The sequence below is a fragment of the Erpetoichthys calabaricus genome, chromosome 13 (genome assembly GCF_900747795.2).
Source record: "Erpetoichthys calabaricus chromosome 13, fErpCal1.3, whole genome shotgun sequence".
In the NCBI taxonomy this organism is placed as follows: domain Eukaryota; kingdom Metazoa; phylum Chordata; class Cladistia; order Polypteriformes; family Polypteridae; genus Erpetoichthys; species Erpetoichthys calabaricus.
In genome coordinates this window covers 36,574,907-36,600,664 of record NC_041406.2, presented here as the reverse complement: position 1 = coordinate 36,600,664, position 25,758 = coordinate 36,574,907, and the positions used below count along the sequence as shown (strand labels likewise).

General features: G+C 37.1%; 1 protein-coding gene across 3 annotated transcripts in view; it reads right to left on the bottom strand.

Moving 5' to 3' along the window:
• elp2 (elongator acetyltransferase complex subunit 2) overlaps nt 1-25,758 on the bottom strand; it is a 90,143-nt gene that overhangs the window by 3,268 nt on the left and 61,117 nt on the right. For all 3 annotated transcript variants that reach the window (XM_028818129.2, XM_028818130.2, XM_051935956.1), the window contains 6 exons: nt 18,144-18,201; nt 14,095-14,167; nt 11,487-11,679; nt 5,717-5,838; nt 3,639-3,769; nt 950-1,063 (listed from right to left, as the gene is read on the bottom strand). In XM_028818129.2, coding sequence (XP_028673962.1) covers nt 950-1,063; nt 3,639-3,769; nt 5,717-5,838; nt 11,487-11,679; nt 14,095-14,167; nt 18,144-18,201 — 691 coding nt within the window. The remainder of the gene's footprint in view (nt 1-949; nt 1,064-3,638; nt 3,770-5,716; nt 5,839-11,486; nt 11,680-14,094; nt 14,168-18,143; nt 18,202-25,758) is intronic.

The window sequence follows — 25,758 nt, the reverse complement described above, 5'->3', positions numbered from 1 at the left end:
AAGCAAAGCAAATTTGTATTAATTCAAATTGTCTACTGCCAGAAGTGAGCACCATTCATAACAGTCAAGTCAGTAGCTAGTAGTAATTACACTACAAAAATAAATTCTGTAAGCAGCAATACTTTTTCCAAAATAACACCTCCACTATTTCAGGTCTGTGTGTCCTGCCCTGGGTATTTCTCTGAAATTAGCAGAGGCCTTTGAGATATATGAATCAGCATGGTTTATGTGTGTTAGGAACTTGGGTAGCGCATAGATAATATGCTGTCTGATTCATTGTCATTTGATGTGTATTGTTTCAATTACTGTTTGATATAGCCATAAAGTATTCATTTTATATTAGTTATTGTTGGGCAGTATAACTTCCAGTAAACCAACAACTAAAATCCTGTTTGATTTTTACAAACATTATGTTTGGAAATTACAATCAAGAAATCTTTTATTTGAGAAACTGTATTTTCCTTTATGTTAAGAATATTTATTTTTTATGCTGGAAACAGTAAATATTATTTTTGAAGATAAAAATTAATTACTCTCTGGCATGCCGTTCTTAAAATAATCAAAATAAATTTTGATATTAACTCATAATAGTATAAAGTACTACCTATCCATTAATAATGAAATATTGATGACTCACAATACATATATGATATCTGCAGGCAGACTGACAGACTTATGGACAGGCTGTCAGTCAATCATAAAGCTCACACAACCACTCACACTTGTACTCACAATGGCACAATTTAATGCTGCTAACTAACCTAACATGCATGTTATATACAACTTTACTTTCTAGAGAAATATTCTACTACAAATTAAAAAAAAAACATTCACTGAAAGAAAATAAACAAATATGCCCACAAAGGTTTCAATAACATACTAAGCAAAGTAAACTAATTAAGAAAGCATGCAGCCATAAAATATATTTGACATCAGACTGAAAGGATACAGATCGTTGAATTCTACACATTTATGCCAGTCATCAATCATGGAGAAATTGACACATGGCTTCCACTTAAATAGACTTATTTTTCCACTTTCTAAGCCAACTGCTAGAATATAGCTGTAAAGAGAGAAACATTAATTGCTACAAGAACTTTACCAATATTAAATAAAAAACTGTGTAGATGCTAACATTATTTTATGACTAGTGATTAATACAGTATTTACTTAATGCAATAATGTTTACCATTGTGTAAGTAAAATTATTACTACCTACTTGGCACAGTTTTATTTAATGTTAAATTACATGATCAGGATACAGAAAAAAAGTTTTCATTCATAATAATACCTTTATAATACATATACTGTATCATCATCCTCACTTTTTACTGTAGCAAAACTTTACAACATGTTTCACCTGTTCCACAGAAACAGCGATTCTACTCCAGGGTTCTCTCACTTATTCCTATCACAGGGTGTGAGGACAGCAATTCTGTCTAGAATCCTTAGCTTGACTGCTTATACTTATGATTTCATTCTGTTGGTCAATTCCCAGATCTTGTGACCACTGGTACAACTGGTAATGTTGAGTAACTGATAAATTAATGCTCGCAAAATGTTTTGAGTCTGGATAGGGCATTCTCACAATCACCTTTTTAATCTGTCATGTACAAGACTCCAGGGTATCCAAACTCTTCATTTTTGGGTCAGCTATTCACCTTTTAACTAAAAGGACCAAGATTTGGAGATATTTATCCCACCTTTATCACACTCTAACACAAAATAAAACCAAGAAAATAAAAGCACAAATACAAATAGCACAGATATAATACTTAGGCTGCCAAACTGGATATTATCCAGTTCTACACAGCACCTTGATATCCACCAATAACCTTATGGCCACTACTCCTGGTAGCTGCTGGCACTATGAAAGGCATCCACTAGTCCTTCCCAGCAAACTGTCATGACTTGTCTAGGCTTTACCCTCATCCTTAACTTTGCGGATGGTGAGGCCAACGGTGGTTTCACATGACTTTTTTTTTTGGCCTGGGCCTAACCAGGTTGCATGGTTTATCTGGCCATGATAAATTTGACATATTCCACTTCCAAGCTTGGCTCCAGATTATTCTGGTTTTATACAACCCAATAAAGGCCCTCATTATACTTTCAAACCAATAGAAATCTTGGATTGAATGAATGAATGGATGGATGGATGGATGGATGGATGGATGGATGGATGGATGGATGGATGGATGGGTGGGCAGGCAAGCAGACAGACAGATTTTACTTGTGAGTAAGAAAAGAAATGGAAAATACAGTACTTTCTGAAGCTTGATGGAGGTTAATCAAAGATGATAGATATTAAACGAAACAGTGGTAGCAGAAAAATTATACTTATTTGATTAGTTATCTTGTGAACAAATCGGTTGACCTACGAGTATCAAATCACTGAAATTAACACATAGAAACTTAAAGCTCATTTATGATCAGTCTGTTGGTATCTCACTACCTTCCTGGGAAAATACCTCCAACTCCAATGAAGATGGAAATACGATCACCAACGACCCAACTGAAATATTTTATCAGACATTTCTAGAGTGAAGGCCACACTAAAACCAAGATAAATGTGCCTTTTCTTTTGTCTTAATGTTTCTACCATAGTTACTGTGAAAGAATATGTTAGCTTTAGTGTCGCTGCTTTTCTTAAAGAACAAATTCACGAGGAGCAAATGACTTCTGCTGGATACTCCAAACCACTATACCTCTCTGCCTACCTAATATTTCTTTAATAACATTCAAAAGCAGTGGTGCCAAACAACAATAGTAATTAGAAAAATACAGATATTTTTCAAATTTATAATATAGTAGGGCGGCACGGTGGCACAGTGGTAGCGCTGCTGCCTCGCAGTTAGGAGACCCGGGTTCGCTTTCCGGGCCCTGCCTGCGTGGAGTTTGCATGTTCTCCCCGTGACTGCGTGGGTTTCCTTCGGGCGCTCTGGTTTCCTCCCACAGTCCAAAGACATGCAGGTTAGGTGGATTGGCGATCCTAAATTGGCCTTGGTGTGTGGGTGTGTTTGTGTGTGTCCTGCGGTGGGTTGGCACCCTGCCCGGGATTGGTTCCTGCCTTGTGCCCTGTGTTGGCTGGGATTGGCTCCAGCAGACCCTGTGTTTGGATTCAGCGGGTTGGAAGATGGATGGATGGACGGATATAATATGGTAAACACTTCATTGTGTTAGTTTCTTTCACAAAATACTACTCAAATTGTAAATACAGAGATCAAGATATTAAGGTTTCTTAATATGAAGGTAATTAATTTGTATTTTGATTAAATACACAAATTTTATTTTCTTCATCCATATCATGCAGAATTTGCTACTTTTTTTTCAGAAATCTGAAAGTTTCTAATCACAAGACATCTAAATTGCATTTTACTCAGGGTTTTTCTTCACAAATATTATTATTGCGAGCTGTTTAATTTAATGATACACAGAACTTTCCAAAATAAAATTCACTCTTCTTAGAAAAGATGAAAATAAGCTCATATTGAATTCTACTATGGACAGCTTCAATGAATTACAAACCAGGTTAAATTACTTCAGCAGAGAACATTAAAAGTGTACAGAAGACTGAAATTGACTTTAACAAATGAGCATATAATCAAGTTTAAATGGAAAACAGACTCAAAATGCTATACCTCTGGTCTATACTTTGGACTGATGCAAAACTAACTGCAGTTGCAGAATCTCCAACATCCAGTACTGAAGAACAGGGAACTATAGCTGCTGAATCATTTCCACTGGATGTGCAGTCTCCCCAAATGATAACCTAAGAATATATTTTTTGAACAAAGAATAAAAATATTCACTTGTGTGCAGTGGTTGTGCAGTGACTACACAACACTCTAAAATATAATAATGATAGATCCTACTTCAAAGCATAACAATCACCAATATATTCATTCATTATCTCAACACACTTATTCTAGACAGAGTTGGAGAAGTCAGGGAGTGCACTGAACAAGAAGATTGCTTGGTACATTCTGGTGCACTTTCAGGTTTACTCGCACAAGGCCAACTTCAAGTTGCCAATTAACACACACATCTTTATCGATGTGGGAGGGGAAAAAAAACAGTTTATCATGAATATAAAGCTAATATCTACTAATTAGTCTTGCATATTTACATTTTAGGGTTTCAGTTGTGGCAGCCTAAATTCTCAAATCTTATGGTTCCTTTTACTTCACACATCTATTAAACTGCATTCTCAAAGTGTTTGCTCAGATTTTGAAGACTGTCTATGTCTTTCTGAACTTCCTTTTGAAAATTTGGAAAACTGGCAATGCGAAAGCATAAAAACACCATTAATGCCGCATATGATTCATATCAATGCAACTGAGCATGAAAATGGTAAGGGCCGTCATTTGAGGCCTTTTCATCTGGCCATCCAAACACTATAAGAGGTAAATTTAGGAAACTCAGCACCTTAATTTTCTATTAGACAAAGTAAGTTTAATGAATGACAGTACGCATGCAGTAAAGTGAATTTAAATGAAATACAAAAATGCATCAATTAGCCATACATGTTTTGTAAAAGGTCTCTGTCTAGTGTCTGACACTATTAGTATCAACCATACATCTATAAATAGAAATAGGCAGGCATTTATGAAAAATTGTCATTTACAGTTTTCTATTGTCGGACTGTGAAAATTACTCAACGTTTAAAGCACTGAGTTAAACGCTGTAATTAAAACATCAAATTCCAACATTGTCCAACATGAGACTTGAAAGTTTCTTCACATTTTTAGCATAGTGGCAAAACTTTTTTTTGCTATCTATACAAAGAAAGAAATTCATTTAATATTCCTCACCAGCCAGTTTACTACTTTTTTATAAATACTATTCTAAATAAGGTCAATATGCAATAATGCAATTCACTGCAGGACTGATTTTGGACTAAATTCTACAAGTACAAAATTATATTAAGCATTATAATTTATATAATTTAATTAAAACCATTGTATATTGGCAGTGTTAGCTTTAGCTCTTATTACATTATTTAAGTGTTGCAACCCCTTTATAAAATCTTAAATTAAAAATTCATATAGTACATCACAATATAAATTAAAACTGAAAATTATAAAGCTTTATAAAAAATAGAAAAGTATTTAAAAAAATGTTTACTATAAAATTATTTCACACATACTTAAGGAAAAGCAAGATATTCACATTAGCAATTTTGAATTGCCAAAAGAGAAATACTTATAGTGTTAAATTCTACAGTTTGAATACACAATCTAGAGTTTACTTTGTAGCCAAAACCTGCCAATGTCAACAATGTGCCTCAGCATCTTTGAAGTTAATTTAATGTAATTACTATTCTGTTTGGGTAAAAACAAAATGACAGACAATTGCCTATATTTAATTTAGGTGCAAAGGTGTAGTTACATAAGCATTTAAAAATACTGAGATTTTTGGTTACAATATTAAAAAATGAAAACCATTTTCTCTATCATGCAACATTTTTCAGAAAACACATTTTTATCTGTCAATTATAGTCTTTAGTTTTTTTCTCATTTTCATTAATTATTACAATTTTATTTTAATGATAGTCTAATGGACTTTCAAGAGTATTGCATACTTTTGGCATACTCTGATGAACAGAGATCTGATTATCAATTTTGAATCAGAGATGTTTAGAAAACATTTACATTATATGTGAAGCTTAATTCACAACCAGGTGTTCACATCTAACATTGTAAAGTGAACAATTTACCTTCTTATCTCTGCTTCCTGTTACAAAATATTTGCTGTCTGGGCTCCAATCACATGTCCAGATAATTCGGCTGTGTATGGCAGTCTGTTTATTAGTATGAGCATAAAGACTAAAACAAGTACCTGTGAAAAGAAAACAATACCATGGACATTCTTAAAACAGCATTAATAAAACAAAGCAAAGAAAAATATATATACAGCAGACCCCCGCGAAGACGCGGTTCTGGGTTCGCGTCCTCACTTGTTCATAGATTTTTCCTTAGAACATAACTAATAATTGTTAGCGGAAACCGCAAATATCCTCCGCAATTTTTTATGGCTTTTTTTGTGGCAATACTGCACTGCAGAGAGAATAGGAAGCAACCGTAGAGGAAAACGTGGCTTGGGATGGTGAAAGTAGAAAATCCGAGACTGTTGTACTCTACTAGAACATGAAACTGTAACTCCCAACAGTCCCTGCAGTGGCTCTGATTGGTCTTCTGCTGTGGGTGCAGGGGCTGTTGAGGTCAAAAGATGTCAGCGCAGCTTTTAAAAAGGGGGCCGGTGACCAAAACAAAAAAAAAGTTTTTTGTAATTTGTGTTTCAAGTTCCTGTCTCTCTGCCGGCTTTCTTTTGGGTTACCTGTACTTATTCGTTTAGTCCTGGATTGTTTCGTGGTTGAGGTCTGGATTGTCTGCCGTCTGCCTGTGTACATGAGGACTGTAAGTGGATTCATTGCCATCCTGTGAAGAAAGAAGCGCTCCTGAACCCATCCACTCGTCTTTACCATTTCAGGAACTACTGGTAGGACAATCTTTACATCCCCATTCAACATGCGGATCTCTGGACTATCTATTTTCATCATTATATCTCATCTGTTGCCATTTTTCATGGACTTTACTGTGTGTTTTGTTGGTGCTTTGTTGTATTTAAAGTATAATCACCGTAAGGGGAAGAGGGGTGGTATCGTTGTTTTCATTTGTTTTCATTACATTCTTTATTTGCTGTTTGATTACCGGTTTGCTTTGTTTTTGTCTCTGTTTGTGAGTGCATGCGGGTCGGGTCAAGGCTGGGTGCGTCCCTGGAATCTCCACCATAAAAAATAAATCACCGTCTTCTCGACGGTGTGAATCTTGGCGGCACCGGACCGCTACAGCGTTATTCATTTCTCCTTGCTGCTGATTGACTGCTGCCCTGTGACGCATCTCCAGCTGAGTGTTCTCGTGTTTTCCATTTTGTTCTTCTTAATCCTTAAACCTCTGCAACCGGCTATACAGTAGTGCCATTTGCCAGCATGTAGGAGCCGAGTATATTTGGTGACGTACATTTACTGAACGCTGCAACCGGCTATTGTCAGTTCCCAGTGCAAATTTACCAGCACGCCGGAGCTGATGAGTCAGTGCTGTACATTCGTTGAGCAGCCAGCTCATGTCCACTGCCAGCCCCTGCAGCACTGCAGCCTCACTCTCTCTGGGATTGAGCTGCTGCACTAGAATAGCCTGCAAGTATCAGCGTTTACCTCTGTGTGCTTGCGTGCAGCAAGTTCAAATGCAGTTGGCTCTGTGATTTACTGAATTTCATCAATGGTGTCAGTTGCACATTGTACATATTGTTCCAGTAGTATTTTTTTTAAATAGTTTTTTACAGTTCATTGGCAGTGTGTAAAATGATCAGTGTTGCAGTAATTGTGATGCTCTTTGCATGAAAAAAAAGAGTTCCATAAAAATTTCACTTTTTCTTTGTGAATTGTGACATTTACTTAAAATATGCAGCCAAAAACGTATTTGGCATCCAGGGATGCATTAACCCCCAAGTATTTGGCAGTTTAAGGGTTAAAGCCCCAAGATGCACCTTCTAAGGCTTCTGGCATTGAAAACGCACATGCATGAATTACAGTACATATAGCGGTAACATCGGTATTTTACATTCTAGCACTGTGGATGACATATCAGTACAGTACTGTACAGTATATGGGTTTACCTTTACATTCCTTTTTTAGGTAATGTATTACGCTGAGGTTGAAATGAGATTAAAGTGTTTTGGGGGCATATTTAGGGTTTAAACTATAAAAATAGTCATTTTTTTAACCACATCCATAATTTGCAGTTTTTCACAATTCGCAGGTGTTCTAGGAACGTAATCCCCGCGAATTTTGGGGGTGTACTGTAATCATTTTCCAATAGTGATTCAAGGAAGTAAACTTCTGGTTAAGTGGAACCCAGAAATGGGTGACAGTGTTCACATTTTCGTCTGATTGCAAAAGAACATTCTGAAATGGAAGTACAACAATTAATAGAGGATACCACATTGAAAACTCCTATATTACATTACACAGCTTAATCAGAAAAGTCATGATTGAAACAACAAAAATTACACATGGCTATTATAAATAGTTTATAAGTAAAAAATAAAATAAAATAAAAACATTTAACAGAATAAGAAAAGATTTGATGCCTAAATTAACCTACTGCAACACTCACTGTATTACTTTCTTTTTAAAAATGATAATAACTACATCATTTAAATATATCCATAATGCTAACACCAACATAATTTTACCTTGGTAAATACTGCATTATTAGTGAATACTTAATATTTCTAAACACTGTTAAGGTTTTATGTTGGACATCTTTCTATCATTACTGCAAATTTCAAATCTGGCTGAATGAAAAGTAAATAATCGATAATGCTTCAAAACATCATTTTAACCAGAAATTTATCATGTAGTTTGTGCTTTTCTTGAAAAAATTCTTCAAACGGTTATAAAAGCCTAGCAAGAATTTAATGTATGTCATCCACACTGCAGTGAAGAGAAAGCTACTTTTTCATTATTCTGGATTTGGAGATATGCTTAAAGCAGAGAATGTCAAAGGGAGTACCTTTTAAAACTGTTTTAAAACTGTAACACATAAGATACATTCTACCCTTGGAAGAAGAGTATTCTAAAAATTACACATAAAATGACAGAAGCATATCCATTTTAATAAATATTATATATAAACTGATAGTGGCTTAAATTCTGATTTCAGGACTGAAGCAGCTTGTGAAGCCAGTTTCCTCAAGGTATGTTATGAAAAAGGGTTGCAAACCAATACCTGTAAATAAACTAGGTGTTTCTTACTGTTTTTCTAAATGTGTATGTTTGTGTATAAGATAAATCACTGTGATATACCGTGCATCCGGAAAGTATTCACAGCGCATCACTTTTTCCACATTTTGTTATGTTACAGCCTTATTCCAAAATGGATTAAATTCATTTTTTTCCTCAGAATTCTACACACAACACCCCATAATGACAACGTTAAAAAAGTTTACTTGAGGTTTTTGCAAATTTATTAAAAATAAAAAAATTGAGAAATCACATGTACATAAGTATTCACAGCCTTTGCTCAATACTTTGTCGATGTACCTTTGGCAGCAATTACAGCCTCAAGTCTTTTTGAATATGATGCCACAAGCTTGGCACACCTATCCTTGGCCAGTTTCGCCCATTCCTCTTTGCAGCACCTCTCAAGCTCCATCAGGTTGGATGGGAAGTGTCGGTGCACAGCCATTTTAAGATCTCTCCAGAGATGTTCAATCGGATTCAAGTCTGGGCTCTGGCTGGGCCACTCAAGGACATTCACAGAGTTATCTTGGTATCTTGATATCTTGGCTGTGTGCTTAGAGTCGTTGTCCTGCTGAAAGATGAACCATCACCCCAGTCTGAGGTCAAGAGCGCTCTGGAGCAGGTTTTCATCCAGGATGTCTCTGTACATTGCTGCAGTCATCTTTCCCTTTATCCTGACTAGTCTCCCAGTCCCTGCCGCTGAAAAACATCCCCACAGCATGATGCTGCCACCACCATGCTTCACTGTAGGGATGGTATTGGCCTGGTGATGAGCAGTGCCTGGTTTCCTCCAAACATGACGCCTGGCATTCACACCAAACAGTTCAATCTTTGTCTCATCAGACCAGAGAATTTTCTTTCTCATGGTCTGAGAGTCCTTCAGGTGCCTTTCGGCAAACTCCAGGTGGGCTGCCATGTACCTTTTACTAAGGAGTGGATTCTGTCTGGCCACTCTACCATACAGGCCTGATTGGTGGATTGCTGCAGAAATGGTTGTCCTTCTGGAAGGTTCTCCTCTCTCCACAGAGGACCTCTGGAGCTCTGATAGAGTGACCATTGGGTTCTTGGTCACCTCCATGACTAAGGCCCTTCTCCCCCGATCGCTCACTTCAGATGGCCGGCCAGCTCTAGGAAGAGTCCTGGTGGTTTCGAACTTCTTCCACTTACGGATGATGGAGGCCACTGTGCTCATTGGGACCTTCAAAGCAGCAGAAATTTTTCTGTAACCTTCCCCAGATTTGTGCCTCGAGACAATCCTGTCTCGGAGGTCTACAGACAATTCCTTTGACTTCATGCTTGGTTTGTGCTCTGACATGAACTGTCAACTGTGGGACCTTATATAGACAGGTGTATGCCTTTACAAATCATGTCCAATCAACTGAATTTACCACAGGTGGACTCCAATTAAGCTGCAGAAACATCTCAAGGATGATTAGGAGAAACAGGATGCACCTGAGCTCAATTTTGAGCTTCATGACAAAGGCTGTGAATACTTACATGTGCTTTCTCAATTTTTTTATTTTTAATAAATTTGCAAAAATCTCAAGTAAACTTTTTTCACGTTGTCATTATGGGGTGTTGTGTGTAGAATTCTGAGGAAAAAATGAATTTAATCCATTTTGGAATAAGGCTGTAACATAACAAAATGTGGAAAAAGTGATGCGCTGTGAATACTTTCCGGATGCACTGTAGGTAACTGGGAAGTGTAAGATTAAGCTGAGGGTATTTTTTATTGTGTATTTTGTTTTTGCAATATTTCAAAGAAAATATCAATAGTTGGAAAGCTTTAAATTAATTTCAAGCGTGGTGATGGGTTCTATAGTTGCTCTAAAGCCCATGCACTCTATATACAGTAGACAAAAGTTGCAAAGCAGAAACAATGCTTTGGCTTTGCAAGTGACAAGCCTGTGGAAGCTGCTATGAAATTGCAAAGTCATGACATAAAATTTTATAATTGTAAAATTACATGACACTTTCTTGCTTTTTATTACAGCATTGTTTAGAGGAGATCTGTTTTACTACAGTAGAAGTGAATAACAAACATCAGCTACTGAGGAACTCACATTCAGGTACATCAGTTTCCATTACAAAATCACCATGTTGAGAAACTAGTGTGCAGTGCATCATGAATGATCGTTTCAAAGCTCTTCTTCATCATAATACTTATGTTGTAAATAAGATTCAATATAAGAGGCTGAGGGGAGTATAAAACCTGAAATGCAGATTAAGGATGCATAACTATGCATGCACAGTGTTTTCCTCAAAGCTCTCCAATCATCTTATGAATGGAGAACATGCTGCAAAAACAGTTTGGGAAATTTGCTGTGAATAAAAAAAAAAAAAACCTCAAATGCCTATTGGGGTGGAAGGAAAAGTAGAAAGTACATTATGGAAGGTTAAAATCCACAAAAGAAAATATGTTTAAGTCAAAAAACATCCTAGATTAAAAACATACAAAAGAACAATTTAGCATAATTCCGCAACTAAGAATATCTGTACGGACAGCCTATTGATCACAGAAGTGTTCGCAGAGACAAGAAGGAATTACAAACCAAATAAATTTGGTTTATGGACGAAACTTTTGAGTATGTGCTTTGATTGTTAACCTTATGAGGAAATAAAGCTGAAAGAACTGCACTCAAATATATATCAAACATCTAGAAAATTATTTCATTATTTTTACCAGTTTCCGAATGGGACTGCGTCTGATGCTTCCAAAGGGACCATGTCCTGTCTCTAGATACTGCCAAGAGAAATCTGTCATCAGGAGAAAAGGCCATTTGGGTGATTGTTAGGCTGTGTAATGGAAGGCTGAGGAGTTGTTTCCAGTCTAAGGTACTCCATAACAATATAGCTGCATGATCCACTTTTGAAGCCTAAAAAAAAACAGAGGTAAAAACACAGAAGCTGAAGTGGGCCCAATTTCAAGTAATTTATCAGATGAACATTAAAGAAAAAATGGAAACATCTAAAAACAAAAAAATCAACACATTTGGTGAGCAGAATCAAAATCAAGATTACATTTCAGAATTTATTGTTTTTATCACCATAAAATATGATTAAAATCACATACTTTCAGCATATTAAAATGAAGGCAGAACTGCAAATGGTGCAATTGTTGACACTGCTGCCTTACAGACCTATTGCCCAGGTTTAAATCCCAGCTATTGTCTAAGCGAAGTTTCCAAGTCCTACCCATAAAAGGATGGTCTTTTTCTCACAGATCATCCCACAGATGTGCAGGTTAGGTTGCTTTGTGTGTGAGGGTATGATTGTGGGTTTGTGCATTGGTGAGCCCTGTGATTAACTGTGTATTGAGAGCTAATGAGCATCAGTGCTCAAGGATTTGACTACAATATCTGGCTTCTATTAGATTCTGCTTTAACTATTGAACTATTTTTCTTGTCATCCACTTTACGTGTTATCTTCATAATAATGACCTCATTCTATACTTTTTCCATAACAATTTAATAATTATAAATCCTTTCTTAACAATCATTTTGATCTGAAGTTTGTACTTGTCACCTGGCCCGGAGATGACCATCACCTAATCATCTTTAACATTCCTCACATTTCTAACCATGAGCTAGTAAAAATTGGTGGCCTTTTAATTATCAATCCTCATCATTAAGTTGGAACCAGGATGAAACACATATGAGAAACTGAACTGCTCAATCAATAATTAGTTGTTGCATCAGCATACCATAAGGCAAAAATCATAGGCAGCTGTGCTGGTAAGCACAGCACACAGCTTCACTGATAAGGGCTAAGCTGCTAGAACTGGAAGCAGGTAGGCAGCCTTGAGCAGGCAAGCACAATGCTTCCTAAAAAGAAAAAAATACAAGCCTTTACTAATTAACCCTTAAATTCATATATTGCTCAAAGCCAGCTAAAATAATACGTTTTGCTTTAACTTAATTGTAATATTGATTTGCGAGGAAGCACTGAGAAATAGACTTAAATGCTATCTAAAATATATGCATTCATGCCAATGTGACAGCCTGCGAGCACAGGTAACTGCGTCGTTAGGCAGTGGCACGTAGCCGCATACTATCTGACTTGCCAGCACAGGGGTTGAGCTGCTGTTGATGAATGCAAACGGCCATGTGCTCACAGACATCCAGGCTTTTTAATAATAAACCCTTAAACTCCTGTATAGCTCAAACTAGCTAACACAATGTAGCTTGTTTTTAACTTGATCATCTTAGATATTCATAAGCCTTAATATATAAATTTAAATGCAATTTTAAAATGTGTATGTGCTCCTGTGTGGGCTTGCTTAGTTTTCTTTAAGATTAAGGGCCTTGAAGGCTTTTGGAAACTTGTTTAGTCTTTTATCAGTCAGAAGGCATAGCAGACCACCATGTTTCAGAACAAAAGCTTGCTTACTCAGTTCCCTCAAAAAAACCCAGTGTCCTTGGTTCATGGAAAACAAAGCAAGTGAAAAACAAGGAGGTCACATTAAAAACAAAAGCAGCGGCCTGTAAAATAATAGTGCCTGTCCAAGCCACTTAAAAAACATATCAAGCATCTGCTTTTAATAGTCAATAGTTCTAAAACCAATAATAAGGCACGTTGATCCCTAATCTAAATTCTCAACACTTCAGGACAAAAAAACACTACAGACTACCCTACAGATTACTTAGTTTACTAATGTCCTATACTCATAAACTGGGTGAAGTGTCAGCTAACTCTTAAGTATTACCCACTGCAGAGAATGTGGACCCACCTGTGCTTGCTGCACAACTGGCTTTCATAAGAAGACACTGGCAATACCATATCTTAGTTATATCGCTGGCATACAAATCCTATTAATCTCTGTCTTGAGAAAATATCTCCAGATAGACAATGTTTTAAGTGAAAACTTCAAGCCTTGCCCACCGTTACTTAAGTGTTTCACTTGCACGTTGCTAAGCTTCAGCGTTTGCTTCATTTCAACATTATCTCTCTTCGTCTGTGTCATTAGCACAACGTCATTGTTGTGTGGCAGCATTTACTGTACACAGGTCTTTTGTAGTGAGAAATGAGGTGCATGCAAGTGCTGAAAAAATTTAAAAGTGCATGCATGTACCATCTAGTGGCTATGGTTGAGTGTGAACAGAGAAAACTGCTTCACATACACACAGGTCTTTCGATAACAAACTAAGTCTAATTTTTCCTTAAGAATAGTTTATCATAAATCAAATGTAATTATGATAGAGGTACTGTAAATAATTAACACATAAACTTGGAATGCAGATTGAAAGTAACATTTTTTCTCTAAGAAGAATTACAAATGTGCAGAGCAATACCTTGCATGCTGAAGCCATTAATGTTTTTGCACTGTTGGAGGCTACACAAAATATCTCGTATCCATGACCATACCTGCAACAAACAAATGATGTAATATATTATTATTACTATTATTAAGTCCTTTCAATTTTAAGCTACATTATCAATCATATCTCATTACAAATGCTTATGCCTCAAAAATAAAGTATGGACAAATTAATTTAACAAATACAAAAACAATGACTACATTATTGGTTTCCTTTCTTTAGAGTCTGAATAACTTTAAAAGATTAAATAAAAGACTATATTAAATAAATAATAAATATAAAATGATGTGAAAATGCCAGATTATCCTTTAATATCCATAGAAATATTATTAAAAAAAACTAGTACTGTTTTGACATTCATTTTTTGTCATTTAAGCATATAAACTGAATTAAAATTGATTACACATATGTATGCAATGCTAAAATTGAATGTATTTCGCATTGGAATGACAGGGAGAATTTGAAACTTTTAACGCTATCAGGTTAGCGTTAAATGGGTAATAAACATACTGATTCTAAACCAGATACCATAGTCCAAAATCTGTAAAAGTTTAATCTTTTACAATGTAAACTTAACAGACTCCCCAAATACCACAACAGAAGCTGCGACCTAAGCGCATATAAAGAAATTATGCTAAATAGGAGTTTTAAGTGATTAATTAATTGGTCAGCTCGTTCAGGTTGCTTACATAAAGCTACAGCAAAAGAAACATTTAGTTTGTGTTTAAAAAAAAAATCAAAGCATTAATAAAAATAACTTTTGCCACAGAGAAAAGCTCACAAAGTAAATTTTAATGGGAATTAAAATGTACAGTATTTTAATGTTCATTTAACTGATGGGTAATTACAAAGGTTTTAAACAATAGTAGACAGATGAATATCAATTGTGTTTCTATAGATAACTGCAATGAGAATATTCTCAACTGTGCAATCTGTGATTCTGACCTTAATTTTATACATTACTTAATGATAAAGACAAAGGTTATACACTACACTGGTCATAACATCAGGCATATAATTCAGGCAAAGTGAACATAAAGCCATAACAAGCATCAACAGTTTCAGAACAACAATGAAACATGTCATGCACAAATATTCCAAATACCATAGTATTTAAATCACTGTATCCGAGTGTGGAATCACAGCTCTACAGCAGCTAATCAGAAAGAGAATTATTGCTATACAGCATCAAGCACATGCTGCCTCAGCCATGCTGTCTATTTGAACTGCTATCATACGACAAACGCTTCAGAGCCTTTCCTGTACGGACCTTGCGGTTCAGAAACAGTTTCATCCCAAGAGCTATAAACGCACCTAATCAGTCCATCAAGTGCTCCCGGTAGAATGGTTTGTACTTATAAGTACAATTACCTCACTGTAAACTTGTGATACAGTTATAATACTGCACAACCTGAGCCACTTTATAAAGTGCGTATTTACATATGATGACAATATCATTTTTAAGATGAAATGTAGCAAAATATATACATATAAAATGTTAATATCATTTAAATAATCTATATTGTTAATAATTTAATATGTGAGGACACGGTGGACAGCGGTAGCAATGACCTAGTGCCCTGTTCAGGGATTGTTCGTGACTGGCACGACACTGGAAGAATAGATGGATAGAATAATTAAACATGTACTACGAAGATATTTCAATGTTCCTTAAATATTCTGAAGAATCAGCGTTCTAAACTTACAGATGGTCTAATATCTATTACAGAGCTGATTGTGTGGCGATTGGTTACTTGGAGAAAGAAAAGGAAGAACAGGAATTGGGTACGTACATTTAGTACGTTTGAAAGAGACAGTACTGCTGCAATAAATGACTTTATCGAAGGTCGCGCATGGCGCAGCAAGCATCTTGCGTGAGGCACAAACAATCCCTGGATGGGGCGCCAGTTCGTCACTATCACTGTGCCACTGTGTTCCCATGTTTAATAATATGCTTTAACTCCTATCATCATGAAAATTATATCAAGTATACATCTCAGTATTTAAATTATTTAGACAGCTGTAATATTACGAATGTAATGGATTCTGTGTCCTGTCGGAGGAAGAGAAAGCCCGTTTGAGAAGCACGTAGCGATTCACACACATAGAGCACATAGTAGAACACATGCAATACAAAGCATTTAACGTGCTACTTTAGTTATGATGGTATTTGAGAAACTAATAAATTAAACGATTTTAAGATGAAGTTTATGATGTTCTACTTTAATGACAAAATAAACTACGTGATTAAAGTGGAAATGTGAAGATTAAAGTTAAGGCTACGACTCGCCACTTCATGGAGACTTTGATATTTGACAACTTTTTTATTTCGGGCACTTTGCGACTTTGTGAACTTGAGCTTTCAAGTTTCTCTGACACTCTATTTGACTCGATCAACTTCCTTTTGTTGTTTATACCACTGTTTAAACCAACAAATAGGATGTTTTTCCTTGCCTCCACTTGGTATTCGCTGTAATTCCTCTATTTTCCTCTGTGCTTTTGCCATTGTCTTTTCACAGAACGCTGAGCTTAAGGACTATTTATATTGATTTGCATATTCAAAGAGACATAATTCTGGGAGGAGTTGGGGAGTGGCAGCAGGCACGTGCACGTGTGTTACTTTTCACGCTGACCTGGATTCATGAAGCGGAAGAACGTGGAAGTTGGCGTACGCACAGATTTATGGATCTGGATATTTTTGTGCATACGCACATTTCCGCTTTTGTCCGTATGCCATGTTTTAGTGTGAATTCTATGCACGGCATTATGCATGAGGCCCCTGGACTTTCATTCTTTTACATAGATATCAGGAGCGCCACACACCCCCCTTACTCGCGACCACATGACTCCCCATGCTCTCCCAATCTGTTTACTGACATAGGAAGAGTCCTTGGAAATCTTTATTGACAACTGTATCAACTGTGCTTAGTACAGGATAGGTGACCAGCTGGCCTGTATCATGCTGACTTCTATGATGCAGAAACTGATTAACATCACATTTAACTATTTGATTTGCTCGCTTCTGCCTTCTGACTGTGGCCCTTCAGAGGTTTATTTTTGTACTATTGCCCCAGTCTTAGGAGTTTTTTGTTTTTCTCTCCTCTGTGTTAGCTGGTCAACTAATCACATTCAGGAATCAAGAACACCATCCACCTTTTTAATCACCAAAACTGCTATGGACTGGTTTATTTGGTTTTGTACCTTTTCACTGAACTTATAACAAACTGTTTCTACTTAATGTGTTGCCATGTACACATGCCAATATCAAATGTAGATATATACTATATAGATATTTTATATACATGTAAGTTAGACCTGGTTGTTCTCTTGCCATCTTTATGTATAAGGCTTCTAATTATAAAACAATATGAACCTGTTTCTGATAAGAGTGAAGGTTTGTGTTGCACTTCAGTGTTTAAACTTCTTTTACTTATATTTTTTAGAAATTATCACTAACATTAATTAATGATAACATCTAAGTAACTATGGTATATCTTTATTGTTTTTGTTGATTAATCATGGTCTGTTATTGGTCCATACGTTGCCTTAATGTTGTTTTTGTTTTTACATTTACCAAGAACACACTGAATTGAAGTGAACATAGCATGTATGCTTTTTTTTGGCAAAAATGAAGAGCAGGTGTGGTGTTGTTTATAATTTAAAACTGCCACAGTCCAAAGTCAATACAGACAATCCAACTTACAAATAAAGTGTCTCTATGAAAGCTTAAACTTCATGCAGTTTTCACATTTTGATCCAATGCTACAATCACCTTGGTATAGTTCTACTTTTAATAGTATGAGCAGCTGACTTAATATTGTAGTTATGTGTAGACACTGTATATGAGGAAGCTCAGTGGTGGCAAAGATAGTTTTAAAGGCAGTTAATGTTATCTTTAACGAACACGATGATTTAAAAGTCAATCAATGTTATCTTTAACGAACATGATGATTTAAAAAGAATAGATTATTTGTTGTAAAAACATACACAGACAAAGTGCTCTTTTGTTTAATATGACTTACAGCTTTTGAACCTCAGGCCACAGGGTGTTCTGTAAAAGGTGATCCTCTGTTGGCGGCTCTATAAAATACAGAAATGCACGAAAAATAAACAAGAAAACATAAATGAATACATACATTTACGTAGTAAACAATGATAGAGCTTAAAGAAATAAACCATCTTTGGGTCATTATTTGTCATGCAATGACAACTATAACAAATCATTAAAACAAACCTCAGAGCCAGCAGTTAACTATGTGATTGCAAACAGAAACGTTTCGAAGCTATATAACACTAGAATTCCTGAAGCCTACGAAAAACTCAAAAACTCATAATCCCGGGCCACCTTAAATTTCTTCACACCTCTCTATTAGCGTCTTCTGTTTTGCAAATGTGTTGATCAGCACAAGCAGCAAGCAGCCTGCTATCCCATCCCCACACCACCGCAGCTCAACTTGGACAAAAAGTTCTCCCAGCTCAAGTCTGTTTATCTGGGTGTGAGGTTCCTGGAGTTGTACAGGGTAAATAATATATCGTTATTTGGAACACATACATTTCATGTATGTTCCGTGTCTACAACAATCTATGTAAATGTAGGATGACAGGAAATGCAAAGCAAGTAATGTTGAACACATACCTAAAACAGAAATTTTTTTCATGTTATAGTACTAATGACAATATTTTGACATGAAGTGTATAATGTGTTGTCGCAGATAGAGGCGTGGAGCCACCTCTAACACCCTCAGGTACCACTCTGAACACCAGGTGAAAGTACAATAACTATTTATTTTTCTATTATACAGTGCACAAAGCACCCTCCACTCCACACTCATATAAATACAATAAACTCTTTCACAAAACCAATCCTCCTCGCCCAGACACTTCGCCCTCCTACCTCCCAGCTCAGCTCAGTGTCTGGGGTTTCCCACAGCCCTTTTATACACCCTGACCCGGAGGTGTTCCTGTCCATTACCCACAAGTCCGTATTCCTTCCGGGTCAGGGTAAACAGTTCTTTTCTTCACCCCGGGAGCACGTCGCTCCTTCCTGTCACGTGACCGTGACGTACTCCTGGGTTATAGGGCACATAAGAGCCCACGAGCCCCCCTACAGCGACTCCCGGTGGCCCCCAAGGTATCCAGCAGGACTGTGTATAAACACTACATAGTCCATGAGGCCCTGCTGGAACTCGGGGCACGATCATGCTGTCGGGAGAGCTCCTCCTGGCGGCCTGGGGGTGAGGGCCGGAATATGTAGCCGGCCATCCATCACAGTGTGAAAACTGAAGTTCAACTATCAAACACTTTCACAAAAGGTACACATATAACAAAACAAGTATGATTTTATTCAAGAACTAGCTGATTACCCACTGGCTTCGCTCACTGAGTGCAAGGAAAAAAAAATAAAATGTAGTCTATAAGTTATTAAACAATAAAACATTAACATTTAAGAAGTAAAGATACATTGAGCACTACTGAAGTGGTTTCGGGTAAACTACATTTTAAAGGCGTTATAACACAACAGGTAAGTAGTACTAACAGCAGCTAAAATGTATTTGGATCATTTCTCGGTAGCAGATCCCTTGTGAAAGGCACTACATGACTGCTGTGGTATAGAAATTACATTTTGTATGTGATAGTCCAAATTTCTGCCTGACAACCTTGCACTACGTGCCTGTGATTTACTTGTTAAAATAATTCATCACAAAAGCAACCTTGAATGTTGCGGGGTTTTAGTGACCCGAACTCACCTTAAGGGACAGAAAGTAGTCGTGCAGGGCAATTTACAAACCCTGCTTCGATGGCGTGGATTACACTCACTCGCAAAGATTTCCACTCTCCCAGGAGCCAACGGGGCACTTGAAGTGTCACAAACAGTGCGAGAAGAGAGGACCCTGCCCGAAACTGCGAAGCTCTCGACCCGGCGGAGCAGCCCGACATTCTGTGCCTCCCAGCGTCCACTTTGTTCTCACGACCCTTCGCCGCTGAAGGCGGTCTCGTCTTCACATTGTTTACAGCTCGGCACAATTAAAAAGTAGAAAGACGCAAAGCTGTTTTCCTCATCTCTTCTACTATCAAGTACTGTCAACTAAAAAATAGTTACAATGTGGTAGTTTCCGCGACAGTCACGTGGACGAAAAAATAAAACTTCTCTGTCAGAACGCGCCTGGCGGTGGATGGCTCAGCGCTGTAGTCCAAAGAGGAGGGTGAGGGTGACGCGGGGCATAATAATAACAATTCGTAAAGATATAAAAATGGTGTCCACAAACGAAGTGATTAGTTCCTGTATTATAATATGTTCTGTGGTCATATGTAATTTCCATATCGTGTGGTCATACGTAATTTCCGTTTCATACGAAATTTCCATATCGCATGGTCATACATAATTTCCGTTTCAAACGCAAAAAGAATTTTATATACAGTCATGGCCGAAATTATTGGCACCCCTGGAATGTTCCCAGAAAATGCACCATTTCTCCCAGAAAATTGTTGCAATTACAAATGTTTTTGTATATACATATTTATTTCCTTTATGTGCATTGGAACAACACAAAAAAACAGAGGAAAAAAAGCCAAATCTGACATCATGTCATACAGAACTCCAAAAATGGGCCGGACAAAATTATTGGCACCCTTTCAAAATTGTGGGTAAATCGTTTTATTTTAAGCATATGATGCTCGTTTGAACTCACCTGTGGCAAGAACCAGGTGCTGGCAATATAGCAATCGCACCTGAAGCCAGTTAAAATGGAGAAAAGTTAACTTAACTTTCTGTTGTGTGTCTGAGTGTGCCACACTAAGCATGGAGAACAGAAAGAAGAGCAGAGAATTGTCTGAGGACTTGAGAACAAAGATTGTGGAAAAATATCAACAATCTCAAGGCTACAAGTCCATCTCCAGAGATCTTCATGTTCCTTTGTCCACTGTGCACAACATAATCAAGAAGTTCACAACACATGGCACTGTAGCTAATCTCCCTGGACGTGGACGGAAGAGAAAAACTGATAAAAGACTGCAACGAAGGATAGTCCGAATGGTGGATGAACAACCCCAATAAACTTCAAAACATATTCAAGCTGTTCTGCAGACTCAGGGTGCAACAGTGTCAGCTCAAACTATCCGTTGACATCTGAACGAAATGAAACGCTATGGCAGGAGAGCCAGGAGGACCCCACTGCTGACAAAGAAACATAAAAAAGCCAGACTGGAGTTTGCCAAAATGTACTTGAGCAAGCCAAAATCCTTCTAGGCGAACGTCTTGTGGACAGATGAAACCAAGGTAGAGCTTTTTGGTAAAGCTCATCATTCTACTGTTTACAGAAAATGGAATGAGGCTTACGAAGAAAAGAACACAGTACCTACAGTCAAACATGGTGGAGGTTCTAAGATGTTTTGGGGATGTTTTGCTGCCTCTGGCACTGGATGCCTTGACTGTGTGCAAGGCATTATGAAATCTGAAGACTACCAAAAGATATTGGGGTGCAATGTAGAGCCCAGTGTCAGAAAGCTGGGTCTGCGTCAGAGGTCATGGGAGTTCCAGCAGGACAATGACCCCAAACATACCTCTAAAAGCACTCAGAAATGGTTGAAAACAAAGCGCTGGAGAGTTCTGAAGTGGCCAGCAATGAGTCCGAATCTAAATCCGATTGAACACTTATGGAGAGATCTCAAAATTGCTGTTGGGAGAAGGCGCCCTTCAAATCTGAGAGACCTTGAGCAGTCTGCAAAAGAAGAGTGGTTGGAAATTCCAGTTGAGAGGTGTAACAAGCTTGTTGATGGTCATAGGATACGCCTGATTTCAGTTATTTTTTCCAAAGGGCGTGCAACCAAATATTAAGTAGAGGGTGCCAATAATTTTGTCCAGCCCAGTTTTTGAGTTTTGTGTGAAATGATGTCAGATTTGGCTTTTTTTCTCTGTTTTTTTTTTGTGTTGTTTCAATGCACATAAAGGAAATAAACATGTGTATACCAAAACATTTGTAATTGCAACAATTTTCTGGGAGAAATGGTGCATTTTCAAGGAAAACTCCAGGGGTGCCGATAATTTCGGCCATGACTGTATATAGATATAACCAAAGAAAAAGAAATCAGGTTAGGGTATGAGCTGACACGACCACTTGGGTGGTGCAGCGGCAAGAACTATTAACTCACAAGTAAGCCCGCGATTCACTAGCGAATTGGAAATCCAAGAATGGCAATCAGTTTCTGTTCCGTCCGATATCTGGATGGATGACATATCATGGAGGGTGGGTGCGTCTGGGGAAATGTCATTTAATTACATAAGCATATCTGTAGTAAAGCGGTCTCGTTTTGTGGAGACGTGATTCCGTTGCCTTTGCTGACACCGACTGCTGGCAGAGTGGAGCACAGCAAGTTCAGTTTACAGGTTGTAGTGTTCGTGTGCCAGCCACTGAGTCTGGGAAGCCGCTGGGTTAGAGTCTGCGGGCGCCAAACTAAATTACCGTTATGTGATCTACATTACTGGCACAGCGGATTAGAGCAAGTCTAGTTTACAGGTGGCGGGCTCGTTGCAGTGCGCGTGACATCTGGTTTACAACCTTCTCGTTTCTGTGTTTTCTGTGGCTGTGTCGTTAGCTATGGGCGGGCTCATTGCAGTGCGCGTGAGCTTCGATGCGCCCTGCGTCCATTCGGTTTACAACCTTCGGTTAGTAATATGGATAATCAAGAGGTTGCAGGTTTGACTCCAGGGGCTTCCTAGAATTACTGTTTTGAGTAGTGAGCTGCTCTTATTGTTACTATTATAGATTAAAATCATACATTTAATTTGAGTCTGTAACAACCAGTGAAAATTTATGGTACTGTACTTGTAAATGTAAGCTCTTTTTTTTTTTTACTCAGTTTTATTCTCTCAGTCACGCTCCACCCGATCTGACACTGCTATTTTCAAATAAAGCTGTGCTATAACAGAGGTGAGCTCAGATGAAGATGGGGGTTCTACATCAGAGAAAGAGAACAGAAGCCCTCCCCACAAGAAATGACCACTCACACATAAGAATGCAGCTGCACCAGGCGTAAAGTAGCTATACTTTGATTCTGGTTTAATAGAACTATTAGGCATGCCTACATATTGCAGGATGCAAAGTAAAGAGTATTTAATCACAAAATGTGTGTTTACACTGTAATATACTATAATTTATATCAATCCACAGCACCATGCATTTACCATGCACATTGTTTTTCATTTACAGCAGTACTTTTCTTCCAAGAGAGCTGCATAACAGGGTACAGCTTGAATGAAAAACATTACCCATCTTTTAACAGGATAAAAAGAAGATGAAATTGTCTGTATACAGTATGAACACTGTATAATATGGGAATAATCTTTTGTAAAGTATGAGAACTTAAATTAATAGATTTGTATGAAACTGCCAAAAAGTAATTCACATCAGTCAATTCTCAGCAAATACTGTATATATATATATTTTTTTTTTTCAAATGTATTCAATATGAGGAACACGCATATGCACAAATACACACATATATTCATATACTTATTTCCCAATGCAGAGAAAATCGGTAGTGTTTTGGGAGTTAAAAGTGTATGCTGGGATGTAATTCTGAACAGTATTATTATTATTACCATTGATGAATTTCTGCTTTTTCGGACTAACCCAGAACAATAATACCTTCAAAATAGGAACAGATTGATCTTTCTGGAGCAGATTATGTAATGCAAAAAAATACAATAAATATGTACATAAAAGAGTTATCGAGGGGGGGAAAAAAACCTTAATTTAAGACATAACATGGATTGCGCATTGTGGATGCTTTCAATAACATAAGAAAAGGATGTAAATAAACAAGAACAAAAAAAAAAAAAAAACTAGTTCTTTGGTACCATGCAGTACACAGAATACCATATCTACATAAAATATGAGCCATGAAACATACATAGTAAGGGCTACAGATGACTTTACAGTGAGTTCATATGGTGTCCACCAATTTCCACCCATCCTGTCTAATAACTGGACAGTGACCTGCTGGAGTTACGAAACATCCATCCATTCATTTTCTTAGACTGCTTATTCAGAGTGGGGTCGCGAGGAAGCAAGATCATATTCCAGCAATCGTCAGGTGCAAGTAAGGAACAATCCCTGGACAAGGCGCCAACCCATCACACCATGAACATAAACAGGCCAGATGAACAATGCAAATTCATTTAACCTACATTTATTTGGTCTTTATTGCGTGGCAGCAGCATTATCACTGTGCCATCCACTTACACTACAAATCCTGTAAATTACATGCACTCACCATGATGCTGTCCGCCTCTGCTCACCTAAATGAGCAGGAAATGATTTTGAGGGAAAGAACATTTTGCATATGTAGTTGTAAAGAAAAGGGAAAAAGGGGAAAGAGAGCTAATTCATTTCTCAAGAAATGCAAGCAAAATATTTAGAAGATGACCTTAACCACAGTGAGTAACATTGTGGTTGCAAGTGTGCTTGGTGCAGCAGAAGTTAAATATAAGGGTGGATGAATGTACAAACAATAATAAATAAGCTGCTGAAATTTTAGTTTTCTAGTTTTATATGATGGGCTTTTGTGTCACAAATGAATGCCTATATTTAAGCACCGTGTCCAACTAATGAATCTATCAGCTTGAAAAATGAAGCAATTAAAGGCCTTGTGGCTGAGTGGCAAACTAAAAGATTACAAAGTATTAAGCAATAATGGATTTTACACTGCACTTCACTAATTTGCAATTTCTTTAATAAAAAATGCCATTTAACTATGGCAGGTAAAGCTGCTCTTAGCATTATATTTAGAAACAACAGCCACTGCAACCCTCACCAAAAAAAAAAACCGGGAAATTAGAGACCACTTAAAAAGTGAAAAACATTCTACTACTAAACCTAATGTGCACTATCAGTAATATGTTACTACTGAAAAACACAACTTAAAAGCATCATGTTAACTTGTGAAAGAAAAATAGCAATTATAAATGTCATTACTTAAATTAATCTCTGAGAAGCCAATGATCTGCTTTCTTTAATACAACAGTTTTCACAAAATATCACCTGACTTGAAGGTTTACAGTTATAATAAAAAAAGAATAAACAACAAATAACATATACAATGATGAAGTTGTCAATGTGTTGTCTTGTCTAACCTGCATTCTATAAAGGCTGAAGCAACATACACATATAACTAATACATATTCACTTTACATTTCCGAAAAATAAAAAACTGGGCCAGCGTGGTGGTGCACTGTTTAGTGTTGCTGCCTCACAGTATCAGCATTGAAGGCTGTGCCCAGTCATTGCCTATGTGTCACCTGTAGATCCTCCCTGTGTCTGTGTGAGCTTTCCTTCCACTCTGAACTGGCTCTGCAATAGTTTCAGTGAGGATGTGGGTTTGTGTGTGTGAGTGAGTGAGTGGGCCCTGTGATGGATTGGTGTCTTGTCCTATTGGGATAAACTCCCTGTTTTCTCTGTATTGATTTTGAAGTAAATAGTTGTATCTGCTATTTTATAGCTATTTATGTGATAGAGTAGTATGCCATTGCAAAACAGAAAAAAAAAAAAAAAAAAAGTTAATTTTGTGATACAATGTTTTTAAAATTTCCATGACAATTCTACTTAGGATCTTAGAGACTACTAAATCTAAAAAATACTA